This window comes from Odocoileus virginianus, chromosome 10 (genome assembly GCF_023699985.2).
Source record: "Odocoileus virginianus isolate 20LAN1187 ecotype Illinois chromosome 10, Ovbor_1.2, whole genome shotgun sequence".
Lineage (NCBI taxonomy): Eukaryota > Metazoa > Chordata > Mammalia > Artiodactyla > Cervidae > Odocoileus > Odocoileus virginianus.
In genome coordinates this window covers 69,220,865-69,242,911 of record NC_069683.1, presented here as the reverse complement: position 1 = coordinate 69,242,911, position 22,047 = coordinate 69,220,865, and the positions used below count along the sequence as shown (strand labels likewise).

Here is a 22,047-nt window from a genome sequence, read left to right as displayed (position 1 = left end):
ACTCTAGGCCAACAAAGTGTATTGTGATAAGATAAAATGCATCAAAAGTATTTAAAATGCATACTGCCTTTGACTCAGAAATTTAAGTTACAATTAAGTTAAAAAATAATTCAGAATATGAATGTAGAAGTATGCAAAAGAATTTTCAATTTTAGCTGTTCATTTTAGTTTGAAAAGCCAGGAGAAACAAATTGTTTTAAAGAACAGTAGTCTGAATGAGTAATTTCTGAGTGATATAACAAAAGTTACAAAAATGGTGAAGTAAAAGATAATTCACTTAAAAGCAGATTAGCACTGCTTGAAGAGAGCATCCTAGGATGCTCTCAATCCTTCTCAAGTTGCTTTCTGCAGCTTCCTTGGTGGTGCAGTGGATAAGAACCCACCTGCCAGTGTAGGGGAAAGGGGTTTAGTACCTGGTTTGGGAAGATAACACATGCTTCAGGGCAACTAAGCCCATACACCACAACTACTGAAGCCTATGCACCCTGGAGCCGGAGCTCTGCAACAAACCCATGCACCACAATGAAGAGCAGTCCCACTCACTGCAAAAGAGAAAGCCCTCACACAGCAGTGAAGACACAATGCAGCCAAAATAAATTAATTCAATCAGTTCAGTCACTCAGCCATGTCTGACTCTTTGAAACCCCATGGACTGCAGCACGCCAAGCCTCCCTGTCCATCACCAACTCCCAGAGTTTACTCAATCTCACGTCCATTCAGTAGGTAATGCCATTCAACCATCTTATCTTCTGTCATTCCCTTCTCCTCCCACCTTCAACCTTTCCCAGCATCAGGGTCTTTACCTTGAGTCAGTTCTTCACATCAGGTGGCCAAAGTACTGGAGTTTGAATTTCAGCATCAGTCCTTCCAATGAACATTCAGGACTGATGTCCTTTAGGATGGACTGGTTGGATCTCCTTGCAGTCCAAGGGGCTCTCAAGAGTCTTCTCTAACACTACAGTTCAAAAGCATCAATTCTTTGGTGCTCAGCTTTCTTTACAGTCCAACTCTCATATCCATACATGACTACTGGAAAAACCACAGCTTTGATAAGATGGACCTTTGTTGGCTAAGTAATGTCTCTGCTTTTTAACATGCTGTCTAGGTTGGTCATAGCTTTTTTCCCAAGGAGCAAGAGTCTTTTTAAATTTCATGGCTGCAGTCACCATCTACAGTTTTTTGGAGTCCAAGAAAATATAGTCTCTCACTGTTTCCGTTATCTCTCCATCTATTTGCCATGAAGTCATGGGACCAGATGCCATGATACATCTTTTGAATGTTGAGTTTTAAGTCAGCTTTTTCACTCTCCTCTTTCACTTTCATCAATAGTCTCTTCAGTTCTTCTTCACTTTCCGCCATAAGGGTGGTGTCATCTGCATATCTGAGGTTATTGATATTTCTCCCAGCAATCTTCATCCAGCCCACATTTCACATGATGTACTCTACATATAAGTTCAACAAGCAGGGTGACAGTATACGGCCTTGACATTGGTGCTCCTTCACCAATTTGGAATCAGTCCATTGTTCCATGTCTGGCTCTAACTATTGCTTCTTGACTTGCATAAAGATTTCTCAGGAGGCAGGTAAAGTGGTCTGTATCCCCATCTCTTTAAGAATTTGCCACAGTTTGTTGTGATCCACATAGTCAAAGGGTTTAGCGTAGTCAATAAAGCAGAAGTAGATGTTTGTCTGGATTTCTCTTGCTTTTTCTATACCAACGGATGTTGGCAATCTGATCTCTGGTTCCTCTGCCTTTTCTAAATCCAGCTTGAATATCTGGAAGTTCTCGGTTAACATACTGTTGAAGTCTGACTTGGAGAATTTTGAGCATTACTTTGCTAGTGTGTGAGATGAGTGCAATTGTGCGGTAGTTTGAACATTCTTTGGCATTGCCTTTCTTTGGGATTGGAATGAAAACTGACCTTTTCCAGTCCTGTGACCACTGCTGCATTTTCCAAATTTGCTGGCATATTGAGTGCAGCACTTTCACAGCATCATCTTTTAGGATTTGAAATAGCTCAGCTGGAATTCTATCACCTCCACTAGCTTTGCCCACTTGACCTTGCATACCAGGATGTCTGGCTTTAGGTGACTGATCAGACCATTGTGGTTATCTGGGTCATCAAGATCTTTTATGGATAGCTCTTCTGTGTATTCTTGCCACCTCTTCTTAATATCTTTTGCTTCTGTTAGGTCCATACTGTTTTTGTCCTTTATTGTGCCCATCTTTGCATGAAAAGTCCCTTGGTATGTCAAATTTTCTTGAAGTGATCTCTGGTCTTTCCCATTCTATTGTCTTCCTCTATTTCTTTGCATCGATCATTGAGGAAGGCTTTCTTATCTCTCCTTGTTGTTCTTTGGAACTCTGCATCCAGATGGGTAATTTGCTGCAGCTTCTAAATCAGCACTTGCTGCTGTACTCTGCACATTTATGTTCTAAGGTTAGCCTCTTTCCCTAAAGTTCATTAACCGTTCTCTGCTAGCTTCACACTGCTCTCCTGCAGCATCCTCCTCTCTCTCAGCCTTCACAGAATTGAAGAGAGTTGGGGTGTCTCTTCAGATTATTGCTGCTTAGTCACTAAGTTGTGTGTGATCGTTGTGACCCCATGGACTACAGTCGGCCAGGCTCCTTCCTCTGTGCTTGGAATTTCCCAGACAGGAATACTGGAGTGGGCTGCCCTTCCTTCCCCAGGGCATCTTCCCGACCCAGAGACTGAACTCAAGTCTCCTGCACCTGCAGACGGGCACTTGACTCGTGAGCCACCAGGGAAGCCTTCTCTGTTTAGGTTTCAGCTTAAGAGAATGTCGTGGCTGATCTGGTCCATACATACCTTTAAAACTCCCTCCATATCAATAAGAAGACTGTCTCACTTTCTTATCAACCATGTGTTCACTGGAGTAGCACTTTTTAAAAAACATTTTACTTGGTATTGGGGTATCGCTGATTAGCCGGACTGTGATAGTTTCCAGTGAACAACGAGGGGACTCAGTCACACACACACACATCCATTCTCCCCCAACCCCCCACGCCATCCGGTCCGCAGAGCTGCATGTGCTATACAGCAGGTCCCTGCTGGTTACTCACCTTACACATAGCAGTCTGCACACGGCGATACCAGAGTCCCTGACTGTCCTTTCCTCCACAGCCATGAGTTCGCTCTCCAAGTCTGTGAGCTGGAGGAGCACTTTTAATTTCCTTCAAGACCTGTTCTTCTGTAATCACAACTTGGCTAACCATTTGGCACAAGAAGCATAGCTTTCAGTCTGTCTCAGCTTTGGACATGACTTCCTCACTAAGCTTAATGAGAGACGTGTGACCCTTTGCCTTGAGGCCGTTTTAGTGTTATTAACTGAACTAATTTAAATTTGTTGTCTCAGGAAACAGGGAGGCCTGAGGAGAGGGGAAAACATCAGGGGAGAGCCGGGCATCGGAGCAGTCAGAACACACATGACAGTTATTACTCAAGTTCAACAGCTCATGTGAGTGTTATTTGGCACCTCAAAAATAATTACAAGACTAACAGCAAAAATCACTGACCACAGATTACTATAACAAATAATAATGAAGCTTGAAATACCGTGAGAGTTACTAAAATGTAACACAAAGACACAAGTTGAACAAATGTTGTTTAAAAAATGGTGCTGAAAAACTTCTTGACACAAGACTGCCACAACCTTCAATTTGTAAAAACTATAGTATTTGCATGCATCATCCTCAGTGGCTTCAGTCGTGTCTGACTCTTTGTGACTCTATGGACTGTAGCCCACCAGACTCCTCTGTCCAAGGGATTCTCCAGGGAAGAATACTGGAGCAGGCTGCCATGCCCTCCTTCAGAGGCTCTTCCCTACCCAGGGATTGAACCCAAGTTTCTGACATCTCCTGAATTGGAGGTGGGTTCTTTAACATTAGCGCCACCTGGGAAGCCAAAGAGCAATAAAACAAGGTATGCCTGTAGTGGGGCTCCGCAGGTGGCACTAGGGGTAAAGAAAATGCCTGCCAGTGCAGGTAGACATAAGAGACAAGAGTTCGATCCCTGGGTTGGGAAGATCCTCTGGAGGCAGGCATGGCAACCCACTCCAGTGTTCTTGCCTGGAGAATCCCATGGACAGAGGCACCTGGCGGGCTACAGTCCATGGGGTGGCAAAGAGTCAGACACGACTGAAGTGATAGAGCATGCATGCATGCATGCCCATACTGACATGTGTTTTATTTGGAAAATACATGAAATACAGAAATTATCTTTAAAAAGTGAAAATAGTTCTCATATCATTTCTTTATTTAACAAATACAGACTTTAAACTCCATGAGGCAGGAATTATATCTGTTTTTCTCACCATTTTGAATCTGGAGCCAAGTATAAATGCAATTATTATTTCTAATGTTAAGGATAAATATATGTGCATTAATTCATTTTATACAATGAATTGTCAAAAAACTGGGACATTTTAAATTAAAGAAAAAACTCATGAGAAATAATTTACCATTTAAGATAACACAGGTGACACTCTTATTACTGGGAATTGCATGTTAGCCATTCCACCCACAAAACTCCAATAAAAACCACATGGCATTTCATATGAACTTAGTTTTATTAATTGGGTTTTAATAACCCAATTAATTTTGACTCATGATAGCATTTGAACTGTCAGTGTCAATCATTCAAAACTATTCAGTAACGGTAAAGAGCCAAAAATGTTCATTGCATTGTCAATTTTCATAGTGTAGAACTACTTGTAAATCATTAGGGTCTTGTATTTTGACCTTGACAGTTAAAATATACAAATTCTTCCAAAAGAAAAAAGGAACTAATAGTAAGCCAAAGAAATCACTTTAACCTTCATTGTATTTTATTTACTGAGATAAAATATTAAGAAATTTAAAAATAAATAATTTGCAATTTAAAAAGGAAAGAATATTACTCCTGTAATTTTCAGGTACAGGTAAAGAAAAGAGTAAAGTAAGTAAAGAGTAAAGAAACTAAAGAAAGCAGCAAATTAATATCAAACTATTTTAAGTAGTAAGTATAACTGATTCACTCTTTCTCATTCATCTCATTCTCCCTAAAAGACAAGAAAATTACTCTTCCTTTAATAGAGAGAAAAGACAACTAAAAAATGTAACATAAATATCAATAAAAAGAAGGAAAATCAACGACCACTATCTAACCTAATACACATCAACCAATTAAACAGGAAGACAATCTCTAGAAATGGAATAATACTCAAGCCAGGAAACAAACAAAAAATGTCAAACATTTTGTGACAGTAAAATTCCAAAAATATTCAAGATTCTACCCTCAGTTGCTCAATCAAACACTAACCTAGGTATTCCTGTCAAAGGATTTTGCAGATGTAACTAAGGTTATGGATCTTAAAATAAGATTATCCTGGATTAGCCAAGGCTGCCAATTTAATCATTTAAGCCTTGGAAAGCAGAAAACTTTCTCCAGCTGAAAGTCAGAGAGATGCGGCCTGAAGGAGGAGCTCGAAGATGAGGCAGAGGGGCTGTCAGAGAGGTGAAGTGGAGGGTAAATCGGTCTCCGCTGCTGGCTATGAAGAAGGAAGGAGGGGCACAGAGCCAATCAAAGAATGCAAGAAGCTTCTAAGACCTGAGACAGGCTTCTACAACCTCCAAATGACAGCAACAACCGTGACTCTCCAACTGCATGGGGCAAGTTCAGCTGAATGAGTTTGGAACTGGATTCTTCCCAGAACTTCCCAGTAAGAGTCCAAGCGACCAACACCTGGATTTAACCCTGTGCGACTTGGATCAGAGAAACCAGGAGCGCCTACCAGACTTCTGACCCACACAACTAGGAGATAACAAGCGGGGGTTGTTCTAAGCTGCTAACTTGTGGTAACTTTGTTACCACAGCAATAGAAATGAACAAATATTTCCTAATGCCAGTGAATAAGAATAGAGGAGTGTAAAACTAGGGAAAGTTTCAAGGCCCAAAAAGAAGTTTTGATGAAGAAACTTCTGCATCATCTGTGAACACATCTCTTTAATACCTTAATACAGACAGCATGGTGTTGTACTCAAAATAGTTACTAAATCAGAATTACAGAAGTTAGAATATCTGCATCTGGCAACTGCTATTTTTAAAAAGTAATGCAGTAGACTGTGCTAGTATACAAGGCTTGGTCTGCAGGATTATATTGAAGCTGGGAGGCCCTACATTAAAGCAGCATGCCTGAAGTTTTAAGGATTGCTCTGCTAACTTAAATCCTCAAAGCAAAACTACTTTCATAAGTGCATCTTTATAAGTTACTATTTTAAAGTTTATAGATTATAAACAGGATTGCTAAAACTTAATAAAAATTTTTCCATATGAATGATGCTCGAGAAATTACACTTGAAATCAAACCTCTAAAATTTGATTAAAGAGATAAGTGCTTGTCATTTTCCAGCAGTATGAACTTTTAAAACTTATTCATGAAATAAAGTGCCCCATTTTATATAAAAACTGCATTGATAAAACCACTTGACCAAACAGTCACCCAGCCATACACCAGTATATATAACTTTTGCTTAGAAATGTATAATTTTAGAAGTATATTAAACTTTCAAAGAATTTGAATATGTGAATATTATGAGGTTTTTCACTTAATTTCATTAAAACTTAAATATCATTTAACCCAGAGATGACATAGTACAATACAGAAGTACTCCGGAGGATAGACAGGGGGTCAAACGACAGATTCAGTGAGAAAGGTCACGTGCGTTGCGGCACAAAGAGGATATTTTCAATGACTAAACGGGTGAGGAAAGAAGAGTCTACTGAGAACCTTTCTGCAATTGCCTCATTTTACTTAAACTTGCATTTCACTTATACAAACATACAGAAAGTGCATAAATGAGCAAGAAATAGTTAGTGTTATGAAGTGGGTAAAGAATTAAAGCAGGTAGATGTGTTGGTACTGATTAGATGACGCAGAAAAGCCTCTGAAAATGTTAACATTTGAATGATACAGAGGAGACAACCATTTAAAAAGAAAGAAAAAAAACAACAAGTAGACAGGACAACTAAGATCAAGGCATCACTTCATGGCAAATAGATGGGGAAACAATGGAAATAGTAAGAGACTTTATTTTGTTGGGCTCCAAAATCACTGCAGATGGTGATTGCAGCCATGAAACTAAAAGACACTTGCTCCTTGGAAGAAATGCTATGACCAACCTAGACAGCATATTCAAAAGCAGAGACATTACATTGCCAAAAAAGGTTTGTCTAGTCAAAGCTATGGTTTTTCCAGTAGTCATGTATGGATGTGAGTTGGACTAAAAAGAAAGCTGAGCACTGAAGAATTGATGCTTTTGAACTGTGGTGTTGGAGGAGACTCTTGAGAGTCCCTTGGACTGCAAGGAGATCCAACCAGTCCATCCTAAAGGAGATCAGTCCTGGGTGTTCATTGGAAGGACTGATGCTGAGACTGAAGCTCCAATACTTTGGCCACCTGATACAAAGAGTTGACTCATTGGAAAAGACCCTGATGCTGGGAAAGACTGAAGGCAGGAGGAGAAGGGGACGACAGAGGATGAGACGGCTGGATGGCATCACTGACTCAATGGACATGAGTTTGAGTAAACTCCAGGAGTTGACAATAGACAGGAAGGCCTGGTGTGCTGCAGTTCATGGGGTCGCAAAGAGTCGGACACGACTGAGTGACTGAACTAAACTGAACTGATTTATAACTCTTACAGGAGCCAGATTCTCAAAATGTACTTTACAAATTAATGGCTCAACTATTACTTAAATATGAAAATCAGCTACAACAGATCATATGTAATTTGACTATGATGGGTACCTGTTGCTTTGTACCTGCAACCCTTCCCCTCATTTCTGAGTACAGCCCACTCTACCCGTGACTTCTTTGGGGAAAAATCCTGTTTCAGATATTACTGCTGCAATTAGCTGCAGAAGTGAATATGTTACCCAGGCAAGCAAATCAGAGTCCTTCTGTATAGAGTTTTTTACAATAAAATTTGTAAAGAAAGTTTTCGTTCACTACAAGCTTTAACCTACATGCTAGGATATCAGTAGCTTTATCCTTCAGCATATATATGAACCATGAGACTAAGGGCAACACATAAGCAGGAATCAGAGAGACTAAAGAAAAAGGAAGAAACAAAGATGGGCCGAGAGAGAAGGGGGTAGAGAAGTGCAGAGAGAAACTACAAGGCTGGAACCTAGGAAGGCAACCTCCGCTGTTATCTGAGTCCATGAAACCAACTGGCCCAGAACCACCCCTACTTTTTTCTAACCAAGAGTTAGGTAGATAAACAGTCTATCAGACATGAGTAAAAATTACCTAGCAAATAAACATTCAACAGGGATGCATAAATAGGGATATTTTCTCTCCATGCTAAACAAAAGGGAAGCAAAAAGTATATCCATAGACATATTTTGACATACTATTCACTAACCAGACAAGTGACCATTCTAAATGGAGCCTCAAAAATATTTGCATGCATATGTGTGAACACGTGTGCAAGTATACCCACAGGGATAAAGGACATCTTGCCAAAACAGAAAATAGCCATTAGGTGAAACATTGGGTTAGTGAGCATAATGGGCTGAAATGTAGCCCCCCAAAAGTAACATGCTGAAGGCGTAACCTCAGGACCTCAGAAGATGACCTGATTGGAAACAGGGTCATTGTAGATATAGTAAGTTAACTTCAGATGAGTTCAGACTGAACTAAGGTGAACTCCCAATTAAATACAACTGCTTTCCCTACAGGAAGACAGCTGTGTGAATTCTGAAACACACAGGGCAAATGTCAAGTGATAATGAAGACAAATACTCAAATGATACACCCTTACACGCCAAGGAACACGGAAGATTGCAAGCAACCACCAGGATCTGTGAAAAGGCAAGGAAGGATCCTCTACAGGCTTCAGAGGAAACATGGCCTTGCCAAAGTCTTGATTTCAGACTTCTAACTTCCACCACACACGTCTGTTGTTTTAATCCACCCCGCCTGTGGTCCTGAGGGCAGCCCTGGAAAACTGACACAGGGAAGAGTGGAAATGGAGGTGCATATGGAAAAACCTCATCCAAGGGTGAGGTAGACTTTTTATGTTAGTATCTGCCAAGAACATCTCTCTAAACTGAGAATAAATTTTGAGTCCTTCAGTACTTAAAGAGCACTGACTTTGGAGCTGGGTTTGAATTCTATCATTTAGTTGTGTGATCTTGTTTCCTCATTTTTAAATGGACATAAAAATAGCCTCTCATATGGTTGCTGTGAGGATTAAATTATACAGCACTTAAGACATACCTGGCATATAGTAGAGCTATTAAAATATTAGCTATAATTATTATTGTTATAAACATTCATGTTTAATGAAAGAATGAGTTCACTAGGGCAAAATTAATCCTTTGAGTGAAGACATAATTTTTCAAAATAATACCCTGATATATCTGAATATAATAGTTTTACATATTAAAAACAGAATGATTATTTGGTACTGTGAAGTTTTTCAGTGATAAGCATGGAAGGCCCGGTATATTTTTCAATTTCATAAAACACTGTGCTAGCTTATTTATACGAGAAATTCAAATATAGAGAAAACATGCATATGTTAGGTTTACTTGATTGAAATATACATAAGCTTTGATTAAACACAGTTTATATATAATATTTCATATACATTATCTGGAAAAAGTAAATATAAATGAAGAATTTCTAGAAAAAATTGTCAGCAGACTATTTTAATTGTGCCAACATATTTCCAACATAAATCTAAAACCTCCTGTGGTTTAGAATAACAAAAATCTATTATCCTTGGATGACTCTGAGCTTCAAGTAAAATTCTTTTCATATTCTCCTTGACATAGTTTTTCCAAACTATTCTAGTACAAATGTTAATATGGTATGCTATTTTCAAATGAGTGATAACTTTAAATGGTCCTTTAAGACTAATTAAAAGACTTAAATACATACTGCACAGATGTTTACAAACTAAAGATATACAAACTAGTTTTGTTTTACAGCAAAAATAACTCATTTTGAAGGCTTTATTATCTAGGACTCTGGGATGTCTAAGGTAGTGCTAGTGGTAAAGAACCCTCCTGCCAACGCAGGAGCTGCAGGAGACATGGGTTCAATCTCTGGGTCAGGAAGGTCTGGGTCTGGAGGAGGAAACGACAACCCTCTCCGGCATTCTTGCCTGGGAAATCCCATGGATAGAGGACCCTGGCGGGCTACAGTTGATATGGTCTCAAAGAGTCAGATACGACCGAAGTGACTTAGCACATACACATGGAATCTGTATATTTAATTTCATCTAAATCAAATATCTGATGCCCTGCTTTGAAATTCTAATCATAGATGAATGTCTAAAAACTCTAGTGCTTTCATAAGAAAAGAATTTTTAAAAGTTCAAACATCCTAGCTAAGTATAGGATGCCAACTATGCATCAAATTTAACACAAAATTAATTATGGTCATATCCAACACAAACAAATATTTCTTTAAACCAAGTAGAGTTGTAAGACAAATAGGATACAGGGGGAAAGTGTATAATCTTTCTAAACTAAGGTCAGCATAAAATAAAATGTAAATTAAAAACAAATAATTTAGAGCCTCTGCCCCAAAGAAAACATACAGATGGCCAAGAATCATACGAAAGATGCTCAGCATCACTAATTATTAGAGAAATGCAAATCAAAACTACATGAGGTATCACCTCACACCAGTTGGAATGGCCATTATCAAAAAATCTACAAACCATAAATGCTGGGGACAGTGTGGAGAACAGGGAATCCTCCTACACTTTGATGGGAGTGTAAATTGATACAGCCACTATAGAGAACAGTATGGAGATATCTTAAAAAACTGAAACAGGGCCACAGGATGATCCAACAATCCCACTGCTGGGCATATGCCCAGAAAAAAAAATTCAAAAAGATAAATGCACCCCAGTGTTCACTGCAGCACTATTTACGACAGCCAGGACATGACAGCAAGCTAAATGTGGATCAAGAGAAGAATGGATAAAGAAAAGGTGGTGTGTATATATAATTACTTAGTCACAAAAAAATAAAATAATGTGATTTGCAACAACATGGATGAACCTCGAGATTATCATACTGAGTGAAGTCAGACAGAGAAAGACAAATACTATATGATCTCACTTATATTTGGAATCTAAAAAAAACTGGTTTAAATCTACTTATTTACAGAGCAGATACAGAGCCACAGGTGTAGAAAAACAAAATTATGGTCACAAAGGAGGAAAGGGGGGAATAAATTAGGAGATTGGGGTTGACACATACATTGTGCATGTTTTCCCATCTTGTCTGACTCTTCACAGTCCCATGAACTATAGTCCACCAGGCTCATCTGTCCATGGAATTTTCCAAGCAAGGATACTGGAGGAGCTTGCCACTTTCTCCTCCAGTGGGTCTTCCCAACCAAGGGGTCAAACCAGTGTCTCTTGCATCTCCTGCATTGGCAGGTAGGTCATTTACCACTAGTGTCACGTGGGAAGCCCATATACCCACTACACAAATAAAACAGATGACTAATAAAACCTACTGTAGAGAAATGAACACTACTCAGCACTCTGCAATGACCTACACAGGAAAACAAGTTTTAAAAAGTGGATATATGTATAACTGGTTCACTTTACTTTATAGCAACATGGTATATCAACTATACTCCAATAAAGATTAATTAAAAAAAACAAATGATTCAGGTCAGTGGTCTAGGTCGAGAGAAGAAGTGTACTTACCCAGAGTTTTACATGCAAATAGGGCCATGGCACTTTGCAGTCTGTCTGGTCTGAGAGCCTGTACCACAAGAACCTTAAAATAAAGTGCAGAGTATTTTAAATAATAAAGTTCCCACAACAACTGTAACTGAACAATGATGCTAATTAATTTAAAAAATGCTTACCACAATATTTCCTATGCCAAAAACTGTCATAATAGGTCTATAAAAATACATTTCTTTAATAGCCAAAATATTACTAAAATCCATCAGATCTATTGCTGTTATTTAGTCTGTAAGTCGTGTCCAACTCTCGCTGCCTCTTGGACTGTAGCCCGCCAGGCTCCTCTGTCTATGGAATTTCTTAGGCAAGTATACTAGAGGGCCATTTCTTTCTCCAGGGGATCTTCCCAGCCCAGGAATCGAAACCACATCTTCTGCTTGGCAGGCAGGTTCCTTATCACTCAGCCACCCGGGAAACCCTCAGATCTATTATCAAAGGTAAACATCAGCATGTACTGGTCACAGTGCTAGCTGTCTTCAGAAGCTAGCAAAGGGCCCAATGACAAGTGAAAATTAGAGTCTGTAGCTGAGGCATTCCTGGTGACAGCAGTGCAGAGGCATAAGACTCCTAAATTTTTCAAATCACCAATTTTATGCTGAATCACGTTTATCTAGTTCTAGATGCTTAAGTTTTCAAAAGAAGTTTTTATTTTTTTTCTTTTTCTTAAACACACCTGAAGAAACAGAACTTCAAAAGGAGAAGACAAAGGGGACAGAACCACAACAACAGCACAGTGAAGAGAAAGGGCAAAGTGATAAAGAACCCGCCTGCCGACGCAGGAGATGCGGGTTTGATCCCTGGGAGAAGGAAATTGCAACCACTCGGGTATTCTTGCCTGGAGAAATCCATAAAAAGAAGAGACTGGCGGGCTGCCATCCATGGGGTTGCAAAGATTTGGACATGACTCAGCACTGAAGATGTGTACACACATAAACAGAAGGGTCATCTCCTGGAGCATCAACTCCCATGTCCTCTCCAACGCTAAGATTTGGTCTAGCCAACAGGGTACAAGCTCCCTGTTCCTCAGCATAAGGTCTTTCTTTTCCTTAGAACCCTGGGAAATGTGTGAAGAACCTGAACAATAAATATCTTAATCTCTCTATACAGATACTCTATTCCAAGATCCCCCTTGGGGCGGAGGCAGGGGGAGTAATAAAAGCTTGGTGGGAGATACGCTGCCCAGAAACACTGCCCGGGACTACCCTGTCTGGATAAGGTGGCAAGACCCGAGAAACCTTTCCCATGGACGTCCCAAGGTTAAGTGACACCCTGTGGGCAAAGCTTTTATTTAAATGGCTTCTGAACAATAAGAGAAACATTTCATACTTTTATGCGTTTAGATAATTTACCTGCTGAAATAAAGAAACTTTCTTTATAAGAATAGATGGAAACTCTTGCTCACACATTGAATTATGATAATAGGTACGCCACAAAGCTACATCTTCAAAGCACAGGGTCTGATAAAGACTGGGAAGAGCAATCTAAAAAATAAAAATAAATAAAAAATAAAAAGTGAGCAACAAACAAATATAAATACAGACATACAGACATACTAAATACATGCACATATATGCACACTAAAAAATGTAAGTGGAAATTCCTGATAGATATTATATTTTCTAAATGATGTTGGCTTATTCAATCATGTCTAAGTCAGAAATAGTATGGTACATATATCTAATCCAGAATTAAAAGCAAGTATTTCTGAAGTAATACGACATCAATTCTTGTACATTAACAAATCTTTTCTCTATGTAAAAACATGTGTACCTATCTCCACCTTGTGGAGAAAAGAATACTTTCACTAAAACCAAGTACAAATCTTAAACACTGCCACAAATAGAGTTCCATGTTAGATTGTAAAAACATGCCTAGTTACAACTTCAACTCTTTATTTTCTAAGTGACCATAAGTGACTATATCATTTTATGCCTTAGCTACTTCATCTGTGAAATGGGTAGCAATGTTCAAAATATCTAATGAGAAGATCCATTTTTAAATTCTGTGTAATACCTCAAACATAAGAAGGTGGGGAGGGGAAAGAAGAGAGGGGAAAAAAGAGTGGGGAAAAACCCACTATATTTGGAAAACCTATAACAAAGGCATGGACTGTGGTAATAGAATGCTCAAATTAAAATCACAGTTTCAAAACTTCCCAGCTACTTGATCTTAGGTAAATTATTTAACTTGTCTACACCTCAGCCTTCTCAAAAACAGGCATAATTATGACCTCCTGAATACATTATCATGATAATAAAGTAAGATAATACATCTGAAGCATTTAATACGATGTCTGGCATGTAACAAGTCCTCAAAAATATGTATGAAATTTAAGTGAAAATTCAGGTTCAATCATTTAGCAATTCACTGCATAGATTCTCAATTCTTATCCATAAAAAGAAAGTTAATACTATCTTCCTTTTAAGATTTGTGTGATAATTAAGTAGTTCATTTGAAAATGTTTTAATAAACTAAAATGACAATAAAACATTAATAAATATTATAAACATTCTCTGAAGAGGAAAGCTGCCTTTCCTCAATGTTTTGCACTTCTTTAGTTAACAAGAAATCAGTATGTGAAAAAAAAACTATATTTTTATAGGTTAATACAGTTAAGATTTTTCCCCAAGGATAACCTCTCAGTAGATCAATTGCTCAAACAATTTTAACTGTACCATATGATTAATATTAATTTTCCATTAGAAGCTCATGAAATAGTTCACAGGTCCTGCCCAATAATCCAGAAATACCTTCAAATTCTTACTATTTTTTATAATTATTGATTTTTTGCATTCTAGTAAATTGTTTAAAAAAAATGTTTCCTACCCTAGGCGAAGAGTTGAGTGTGAAAGATAATAAAAGGTGAACATAAGTGAGAGAAATAATTTGATTTTGAAACCTTTTCAACATAAGTATCATATTGTATTTTATTACTGATCCTAAATTACCCTATTAATAAGGTGTCCACATATCTTATTAGAGGACATTTCATTTACTTATCTTTCTATCCCCTATGGGTACAAAGCACAGAATCTTCACCAGGATGGAGATTCAATATGTTATACAGTGAATGAAAGATTCAATTAATTAATTATTCATTACAGGGCCAATCAGAATAATTCTTGGATATTCTTTTACCCATGGATTTTACGTCATTTTCACAGAAATATCAACACCGAGTATGAAGCAGTAGAATATAAAAATATAAACAGAAATTGCAACTATTAAAAAGTTAAATATCCTCCAAAGTAAGAATGGAATACCTTTAATGTTGCCACTGCCCAGCTTCTTTCCTGATCTATCCAAGATGGAAGTTGATCACGTATTCTTTGTTGAGAGTCCTTTTTAATAAGAGCAATTATTTCCCTTAGTACATTTGGTAAAATTCACACTTTAAAAAAATTTTTTTAAATTGACCAGTTAATTTTATGAACACTATTTTGTTTTGTAAAAAGAACCTCACTCTATGTATTTTTTATTTGTGTCTTTTTTACAAATCAATATGATAAAATTCTACATAAGGTATAGATAATGATTTAGAAAAATGTAACATTCATTTTCATAATGTTTATTCCTTTGTAAAACTTCAGAAAAATTCAAATGTAATATGAAATTACCATAAAACTGCATTATTTTTTATTATATTTTGCATTTCCAACATAATCTAGGTTTTCCATTACAGTTTGGATAGCATGCTTTGAAGAATAATTTTATCCATTACCTGTCGAGAAAACTACTGGAAAAAAAATCTAACTTGAATAAAGCTTCAAAAGATAAGTGAAGTACTTTTTAATTTCACTTATTTAAGAAAATTTTCCTAGCTATACTACAAGATTTGATTTTCTTAGAGTTCCAAAATACATATGCTGAAAAAAGAAACCATATTAATTTCTTATGTTTAATTAAATATTCTCAAAAAAAATGTCCTCAAGGACAAAAAAAATATATCAGTCCATTTTACATTAGGGCAATAGAGGAAAAGACATGTTCCTCTAATTAAAATATAATTTCAACAGTAAGTTAAAACTACTCTGAAGCAAATTATATTTCATGAAGGCAAAACCAGAATTACTTTCCCTAAGAGTGAAATAATAATTTTAATTACTCTAACTTACAACTTTCCGCAACATGTCTCCAACAACCACACCTGTAAATGTATCCCATTCCTATTTAATAAAAATAGGAGAAACACACAAAAGATAAATAGTCTAACCATTTAACAAATCTTTTAAAATTTCCCCATAAGACAGCTTACAATTCAGCTTTCTAAAAAAACATGGAGGAAAAAACTCCTTTCATATCTTCCCAACTCCTAATACATTAACATCATAACAGTGAGTTCATGTACCATATCAACATAAAACATTATGTTGGTACTATACCAACATTAAAATGAAATATATTAGAATAATTTTAAGAAAAAAATATAACCATATTAAACACTTGTGAGTCTCAACATCTAAACATTAAAATGTCTATTCAAATAATTAGCATTTGTCATTATCTTTAATTTGTCCTACTACATGCTATTCTTTACTAGTATATAAGCAGTAAGACGCATCAAAAGTTTAAAAATTGTGTATACTGGGAAAAATAGAGAAAAGTCCCACCATGAACTTATCTTTTCCAATGTATAGGGAGAAGATGGCCACTGATACTCTTTTTTTCCCTAATTAACTCATGGAATCAAAATTGAGCAAGTGTTACAGAATCTAGAGCTCTTTGAAAACCTATGTCTTCACTCTGGGTTACCCGATCAGATAATTATGGGCACTACTATATTATGTAACACATTGGCCAGCATAAACATAATAAAATTTGAGTGCAATATGGAAAAACTACCAAAGCAACATACTGCCTACCTCTACTCACTCTTCCTATTGGAGTTATACAGTCACAAATAAATAAAATACAAATTATTACTACTATTTTATGTGAGTCAAGGAAAAATGTTCTCTTTTCCCAATGATAATTTATTTATACTTCAAGAGGAAAAACTAGGGAAAATTAAGTCTCATATGACAGTTTATTGATCATGATGAAAAGTATTATACAGGAAGAGGGAACTGCATCAAAGTAAATGGTATAAATAAAAGTAGCCAAGTTAAACTTAGGAGAAATTTATACAAGTCAACCAGAGTGTTTGGAGTTAGAAAGAAATAGAGAGAGAACAGTCATATAGAATGGCACGTATTCAAATGAGGGGAACCCAGAGCATAGTTAAAATCAGATCATAGACAGTTAAAGGTTACTAGGTCACTAGGTCAAAGTGCACTGTCCATATACTATTCCTTGCCACTCTGGCTACTGCAAGCCCACTTTAATGAAAATGGCAGAATAATGAGGAAAATCACCTACAAAGAATTTTTTTAACATTAGAAGTAGATCAGAGATGGATGACTTAGCCCTATCTTAAAGGACATTTCTTTCAAGTCTGAGAGTGGGTTATATGGCAGATCAGAAATGAATACATAAACTAAACAAAAGAAGATAAATTATACATCAAAAGATTAATATAAATCTTCAGACTCAAGAAGGAGGTTTCTGAGAACGACCCACTCTTGTTTCACATGCTGATTCTAAGCATGCCAATGTAAATAATGAATAATGTACTGGTATACTCGTATAGCTTCATATTTTTATATTTATCAGCCCCAGTGCTTAGATGAGGAAAATAAGGCTGATTCTTCTGGTGTCCTGGAAAAGTACACTTGTGTTCAGAAAAATCTTGGTAGGATGGTTAATTAGAGTTCTTTCCCTGCCTTATCATCCTTCAGAATATCTGGCTCAACCACAGGAGAGTAAAACTGGAAATCAGCATCATACACTAAATTTCTAAGTAAAAAATGAATAGGTTGATATGGAATTTCTAGCCTTAAGCAATTTCTAATCTAACCACAAGTCCACCTGTTACCAAATTTCTATGGAACTCTTAATATTTTCCTCCTATTCTTCCACTTACATTTTCTTGAAAAAGTTCAGGATGCAATCCTCGAATGAAATGCAAAGCAAACATCAACTGATCAGCCTGAAAAGAATAACAGGTATTATTTTGCTTTTTCTAAATGTCTGGTTCTGGAAAAGCATAGTCTTTAAATTCAGGCTCATAAATTCTATACTCTATTGTCTAAAAATCTACTTTTATCAATATAAAAATGACCATTCAGATGGCATCTACCTAGCACAATGCTTCTAAGTTGGCAGTGTAAGTATAGAGAGAGACTTCATATTTAGAAATAGTGCTAAGGAATAATCAGTGTATATATCTCATTTAAAAAAACAAATAACAACAACAAAAAACAGATTAACTAGATGAAATCCAACTGTGAGGTTCAGATTAGACATTATTAAACCAGATCAACCTCTTGCATTAGTAATCTTCAATTTCTCATTGTGTATGTTATATGCTCATGAACATCCTATATGCCCATAAATCAAGAAACTGTATTTCTAGAAATTTGTGCAAAGAGATTACAAATGTACTGTAGATAAGAAATGAGAGTATTCATTGCAAGGCTTTTATAGTGGAGGGAAAACGGAAACAACATGAATGTTCAAAAGTCTATCATGAATAATAGTTAAATCGAAGTATATAGCATACTTCATATTGTTTATTTAAACAAATATTTTAATATAAACAGACATGCGTATATATCTGCAAAATAAATTAGAAATAGATAATAAAGTTTTTTATCAGTGACTTATTTTTGAGATTACAGGTTATTTTTGTTTCCTAATTTGATGTATTTTTAAAATTTTATAAAATAAGCTTCTGTCATTTCTGTCCAAAAAAGCAATGAGTTTACCAGTATAAACAAAACCATCTGCTAAAGCACCATCTTTCCTACAGAATTCTAATATAAACTTTATTTAGCTTTTTCCATATTATAAATCATACTTTATTCATATCTAATATTACAGGTGTGTATGATTATAAACCTACAGATAAATAGAAGGATATTATGATACAATATATATAAAAGATACATTCAACAACAACAAAAATATACACTCTCCTATAAACATTACCAGCAAGTAATCTCCTTGCCTGCAAGAAAACTATCCTTCTGTTGGAAAGAGATAAGCCAATCATCAAGGTGGCCCAATGTCAAGATACCATGCCACAGATAATGGTACAAGAGATGCCATATGATCTAGGCCAGGTCAACCAGGATATAATCTATGATTTTTCAACTGGGAGATGGCAGAAGAATGCTGTTTATGGCAGCAATCTGGGTACCTAGCTGTACTAATGAATCCCTTTTGCCATAAGAATTTAACAATGATGTTATAAAGAGGAATAACAATAATTCAAGAATAAGCTTAAAAATATAGTTTGCTGACAGAGAGAGAACACATTATTTCCAATGATACAGAAGCAAAATCAAGAATGAATTTAATCAAGCTTAAGAACTTTCTGAATACTTGTTTTAAAAAAAAAAACTGTCAATAACCAGGGTTTAAAAATATTTTGTACCTACTATATCCTTGGATCTACACAGCTTATGAGTCAGAAAATTTGGGTGTTTTACTTTAAGTTAAATTTATATCAGTTTGCTTGGGATCTGTTACAAAATAATTTAATATCAAGATAATATATAATAAGCAAAATTTCAACTGATCATCTACATAATTAACCAGTTGAAAGAAAAACAGTAAGAAAAGTAGACCACTGGCTGATAGCACCATGGCAGCACACACACTCTCTAGTAAATATTCAAAAAGAGAATATTAGAATAGGATTAATACAATATGAGGGAATCTCAAAGTTTACTTTACAGCTGATTAAAAAAATTCACATTTCCAGATATAATGGTTTGTTTTAAAGACATCCTATTACCAAGACGTCTCTGGCATCATGAAAAATGTGTTTGAATTCTAGCTACAACACCTACTACATCTGAGCACCCTAGAGAAAGGTTAGATCTGTATATCTTCATTTCCTCCCTTATAAAACAGAACTGTTGAAGGAATTAATTAACAATATGTTAAGGGACTTAGTGCCTGGAACACTGTAAATTTTAAAAGGCGATAGGTAAAAAGTATCTGCTTTACAGTAAAAAGATATACTACATAATACTGGAAAGGAAATTTATTTCAAAAATAATTCATAAACCCATAAATCTCAGAGACTAACAAGAAGTAGAAAGTATTATTCATTCATTTGACTTATACTTTATAATATTCATTTCTTTCAAATATGTTTAATGAATAGATGCTACCATATGAAGAAAAGTCTTGTTTTAATCTCAAAGAAGTTGATACAAGATAGATCTTAGGCACTTACAAGTGCCTAAGTTTGTGCCTGAACCTAAATCATACATTTTAATAAAGCAGTCCATGCACATTCACCTATACTTCCAGAAATTCTAAAGTGTTATATATAATACTAAAAGTTTTTAAGTTATCAAAGCAGAAGTATCTAAATTATCAAGAGTCATTTAATAGCCACAGGTTATATAGTTTCTAAACATGCAACTAGAGAATTTCCACATTTTATTTTATTTAAGAAAATCATTTTTATAGGAAAAATGCAATTCAAATTAAATGATATATAACATAAATACATAACATAAAATAACATAAAATAAATATATAACATAAACATAACATGACATGCTATTAATATTCAAAAATCAAAGAACTAGCAAATTCATTTGAAGAAACAGACTAGGTAAGCTGCATAAGCACAAGCTGAAGAAGCACTTTCCTTGAAAAACCTTCTATTCATTCATCACGAGACAGTCTTCCTATACTATTTCAGATCTTGTAGACATACTTCCATGAGGACAGGGAAACATCAAAATTCATACGGTCTCCCAAAATTTCCTTAAACTCTTCCATACTCTTGCCCAATACAGCTGGAAATTATTTAACATTCCTACAAATTCCATTATTTTGTATCTATTCCAAGCAATAAACTGTGATGAAGAAATGATGTGTAAAGGTACTAACTTGGACACAGTTTTGCTATAATCATCATAAGTTTGGGGGAGTCAAATGTGCTGCTTATCCTATAATGGTCTAAAGTACTTAGGTTACTAAAATAAACACTTTTGACCTCTTGAAGAAAAAAAAAAAAAGAAAGATACAGCAAATAATCTAAACTGAAAGTACTAGACAATTTTCTCCACGTGGCTTATACTTTATTAAAATTCTAAATTTTCTACTACAAGTCAATCATGTTTCTGTTCCAGGTCAAAATGCTTTCAATTCACTGTGATATGAATACTAACAATCCTCTATTTCAAGAGTATATTGTTGTCACATTACTGTCACTAACACAACAGCAAAATGAGCATGAGAGAAGCTCTGGCACTCAGTCTAATGCGATGCCGACTGCTAAAAACCCCAAAACTTTCACTCGAATATGAAACTGTTTCCATCCTGAGTAAGCTTAGAGTGCGAAATCTTGAGAATATTTTACTACCTCATTTTTGTAATTGCTGTGCTTTCTGCATTTTTATTCACCACTGAAACTATGGAATGCTGAATTCACTATGAATAGATTTAATATTATTCATATAAAAATAAGGATTTTACAAAACAGATATTCCATCATCAATTAAAAACTTGTCTTAAGAATTACAAACTACAGCCCTTTTAAAAATAATTTCAACTGCTCACAACAAAAAGTATTACTCAAGACAGCTAATGAAAAATTCCAGTTGGGTACTAAGTGTTATGGATAGTAAGCCTATATCCCCTTTTGTAGTGCAACAAAATGCTGGCTTTAAATCATGTTGGTACTGAAAAGCTTACTGTATCACTCTCTAATTACATTATTAAAATATAACAAAAATGCTCAGATCTCATCAGTAAATATAAGGAATAACTAAAAATAAAATAAGAACGTATATTCCCTGGATTACAGCTACACCCAGGAGGACTTGCTGGGCCCGGCGCCCAGGGCTGCTGCGGGCGCTGGCCTCTGCCCCTCAAGTGCTCTCTAGCTCTTTCACACTCGCTGCTGGGGTCAGACACTACAGCGTGCAGGGCAGTACCAGCAGCAATCAAGCAGCTCCATGTTTCACTGTGCCGCCTGCGGTCACCACTCTAACCACCCCCAGGCCACCCCAGGGCCCCCGGCAGCCTGAGCTCCCCGGAGCACTGCAGCAAGGCCTCTGGCAGAAGCAAGAGAAACAAGAGCGGCCAGAGCAGGAAAACTCAATGCACATCGACCACTGAAAAGCCAGTGTGCAAGCACAAACTTTCAGACCAGCCCTGCTGGACATGAAACTGCACTGCATGTGGCTCTGGTT

General features: G+C 36.2%; 1 protein-coding gene across 3 annotated transcripts in view; it reads right to left on the bottom strand.

Annotated features, from left to right (window-relative positions):
• The window catches only part of DYNC2H1 (dynein cytoplasmic 2 heavy chain 1), a 385,810-nt gene that overhangs the window by 153,243 nt on the left and 210,520 nt on the right, over positions 1-22,047 (bottom strand). For all 3 annotated transcript variants that reach the window (XM_070473685.1, XM_070473686.1, XM_020900373.2), the window contains 5 exons: positions 17,748-17,813; positions 15,901-15,951; positions 15,049-15,126; positions 13,135-13,266; positions 11,744-11,816 (listed from right to left, as the gene is read on the bottom strand). In XM_070473685.1, coding sequence (XP_070329786.1) covers positions 11,744-11,816; positions 13,135-13,266; positions 15,049-15,126; positions 15,901-15,951; positions 17,748-17,813 — 400 coding nt within the window. The remainder of the gene's footprint in view (positions 1-11,743; positions 11,817-13,134; positions 13,267-15,048; positions 15,127-15,900; positions 15,952-17,747; positions 17,814-22,047) is intronic.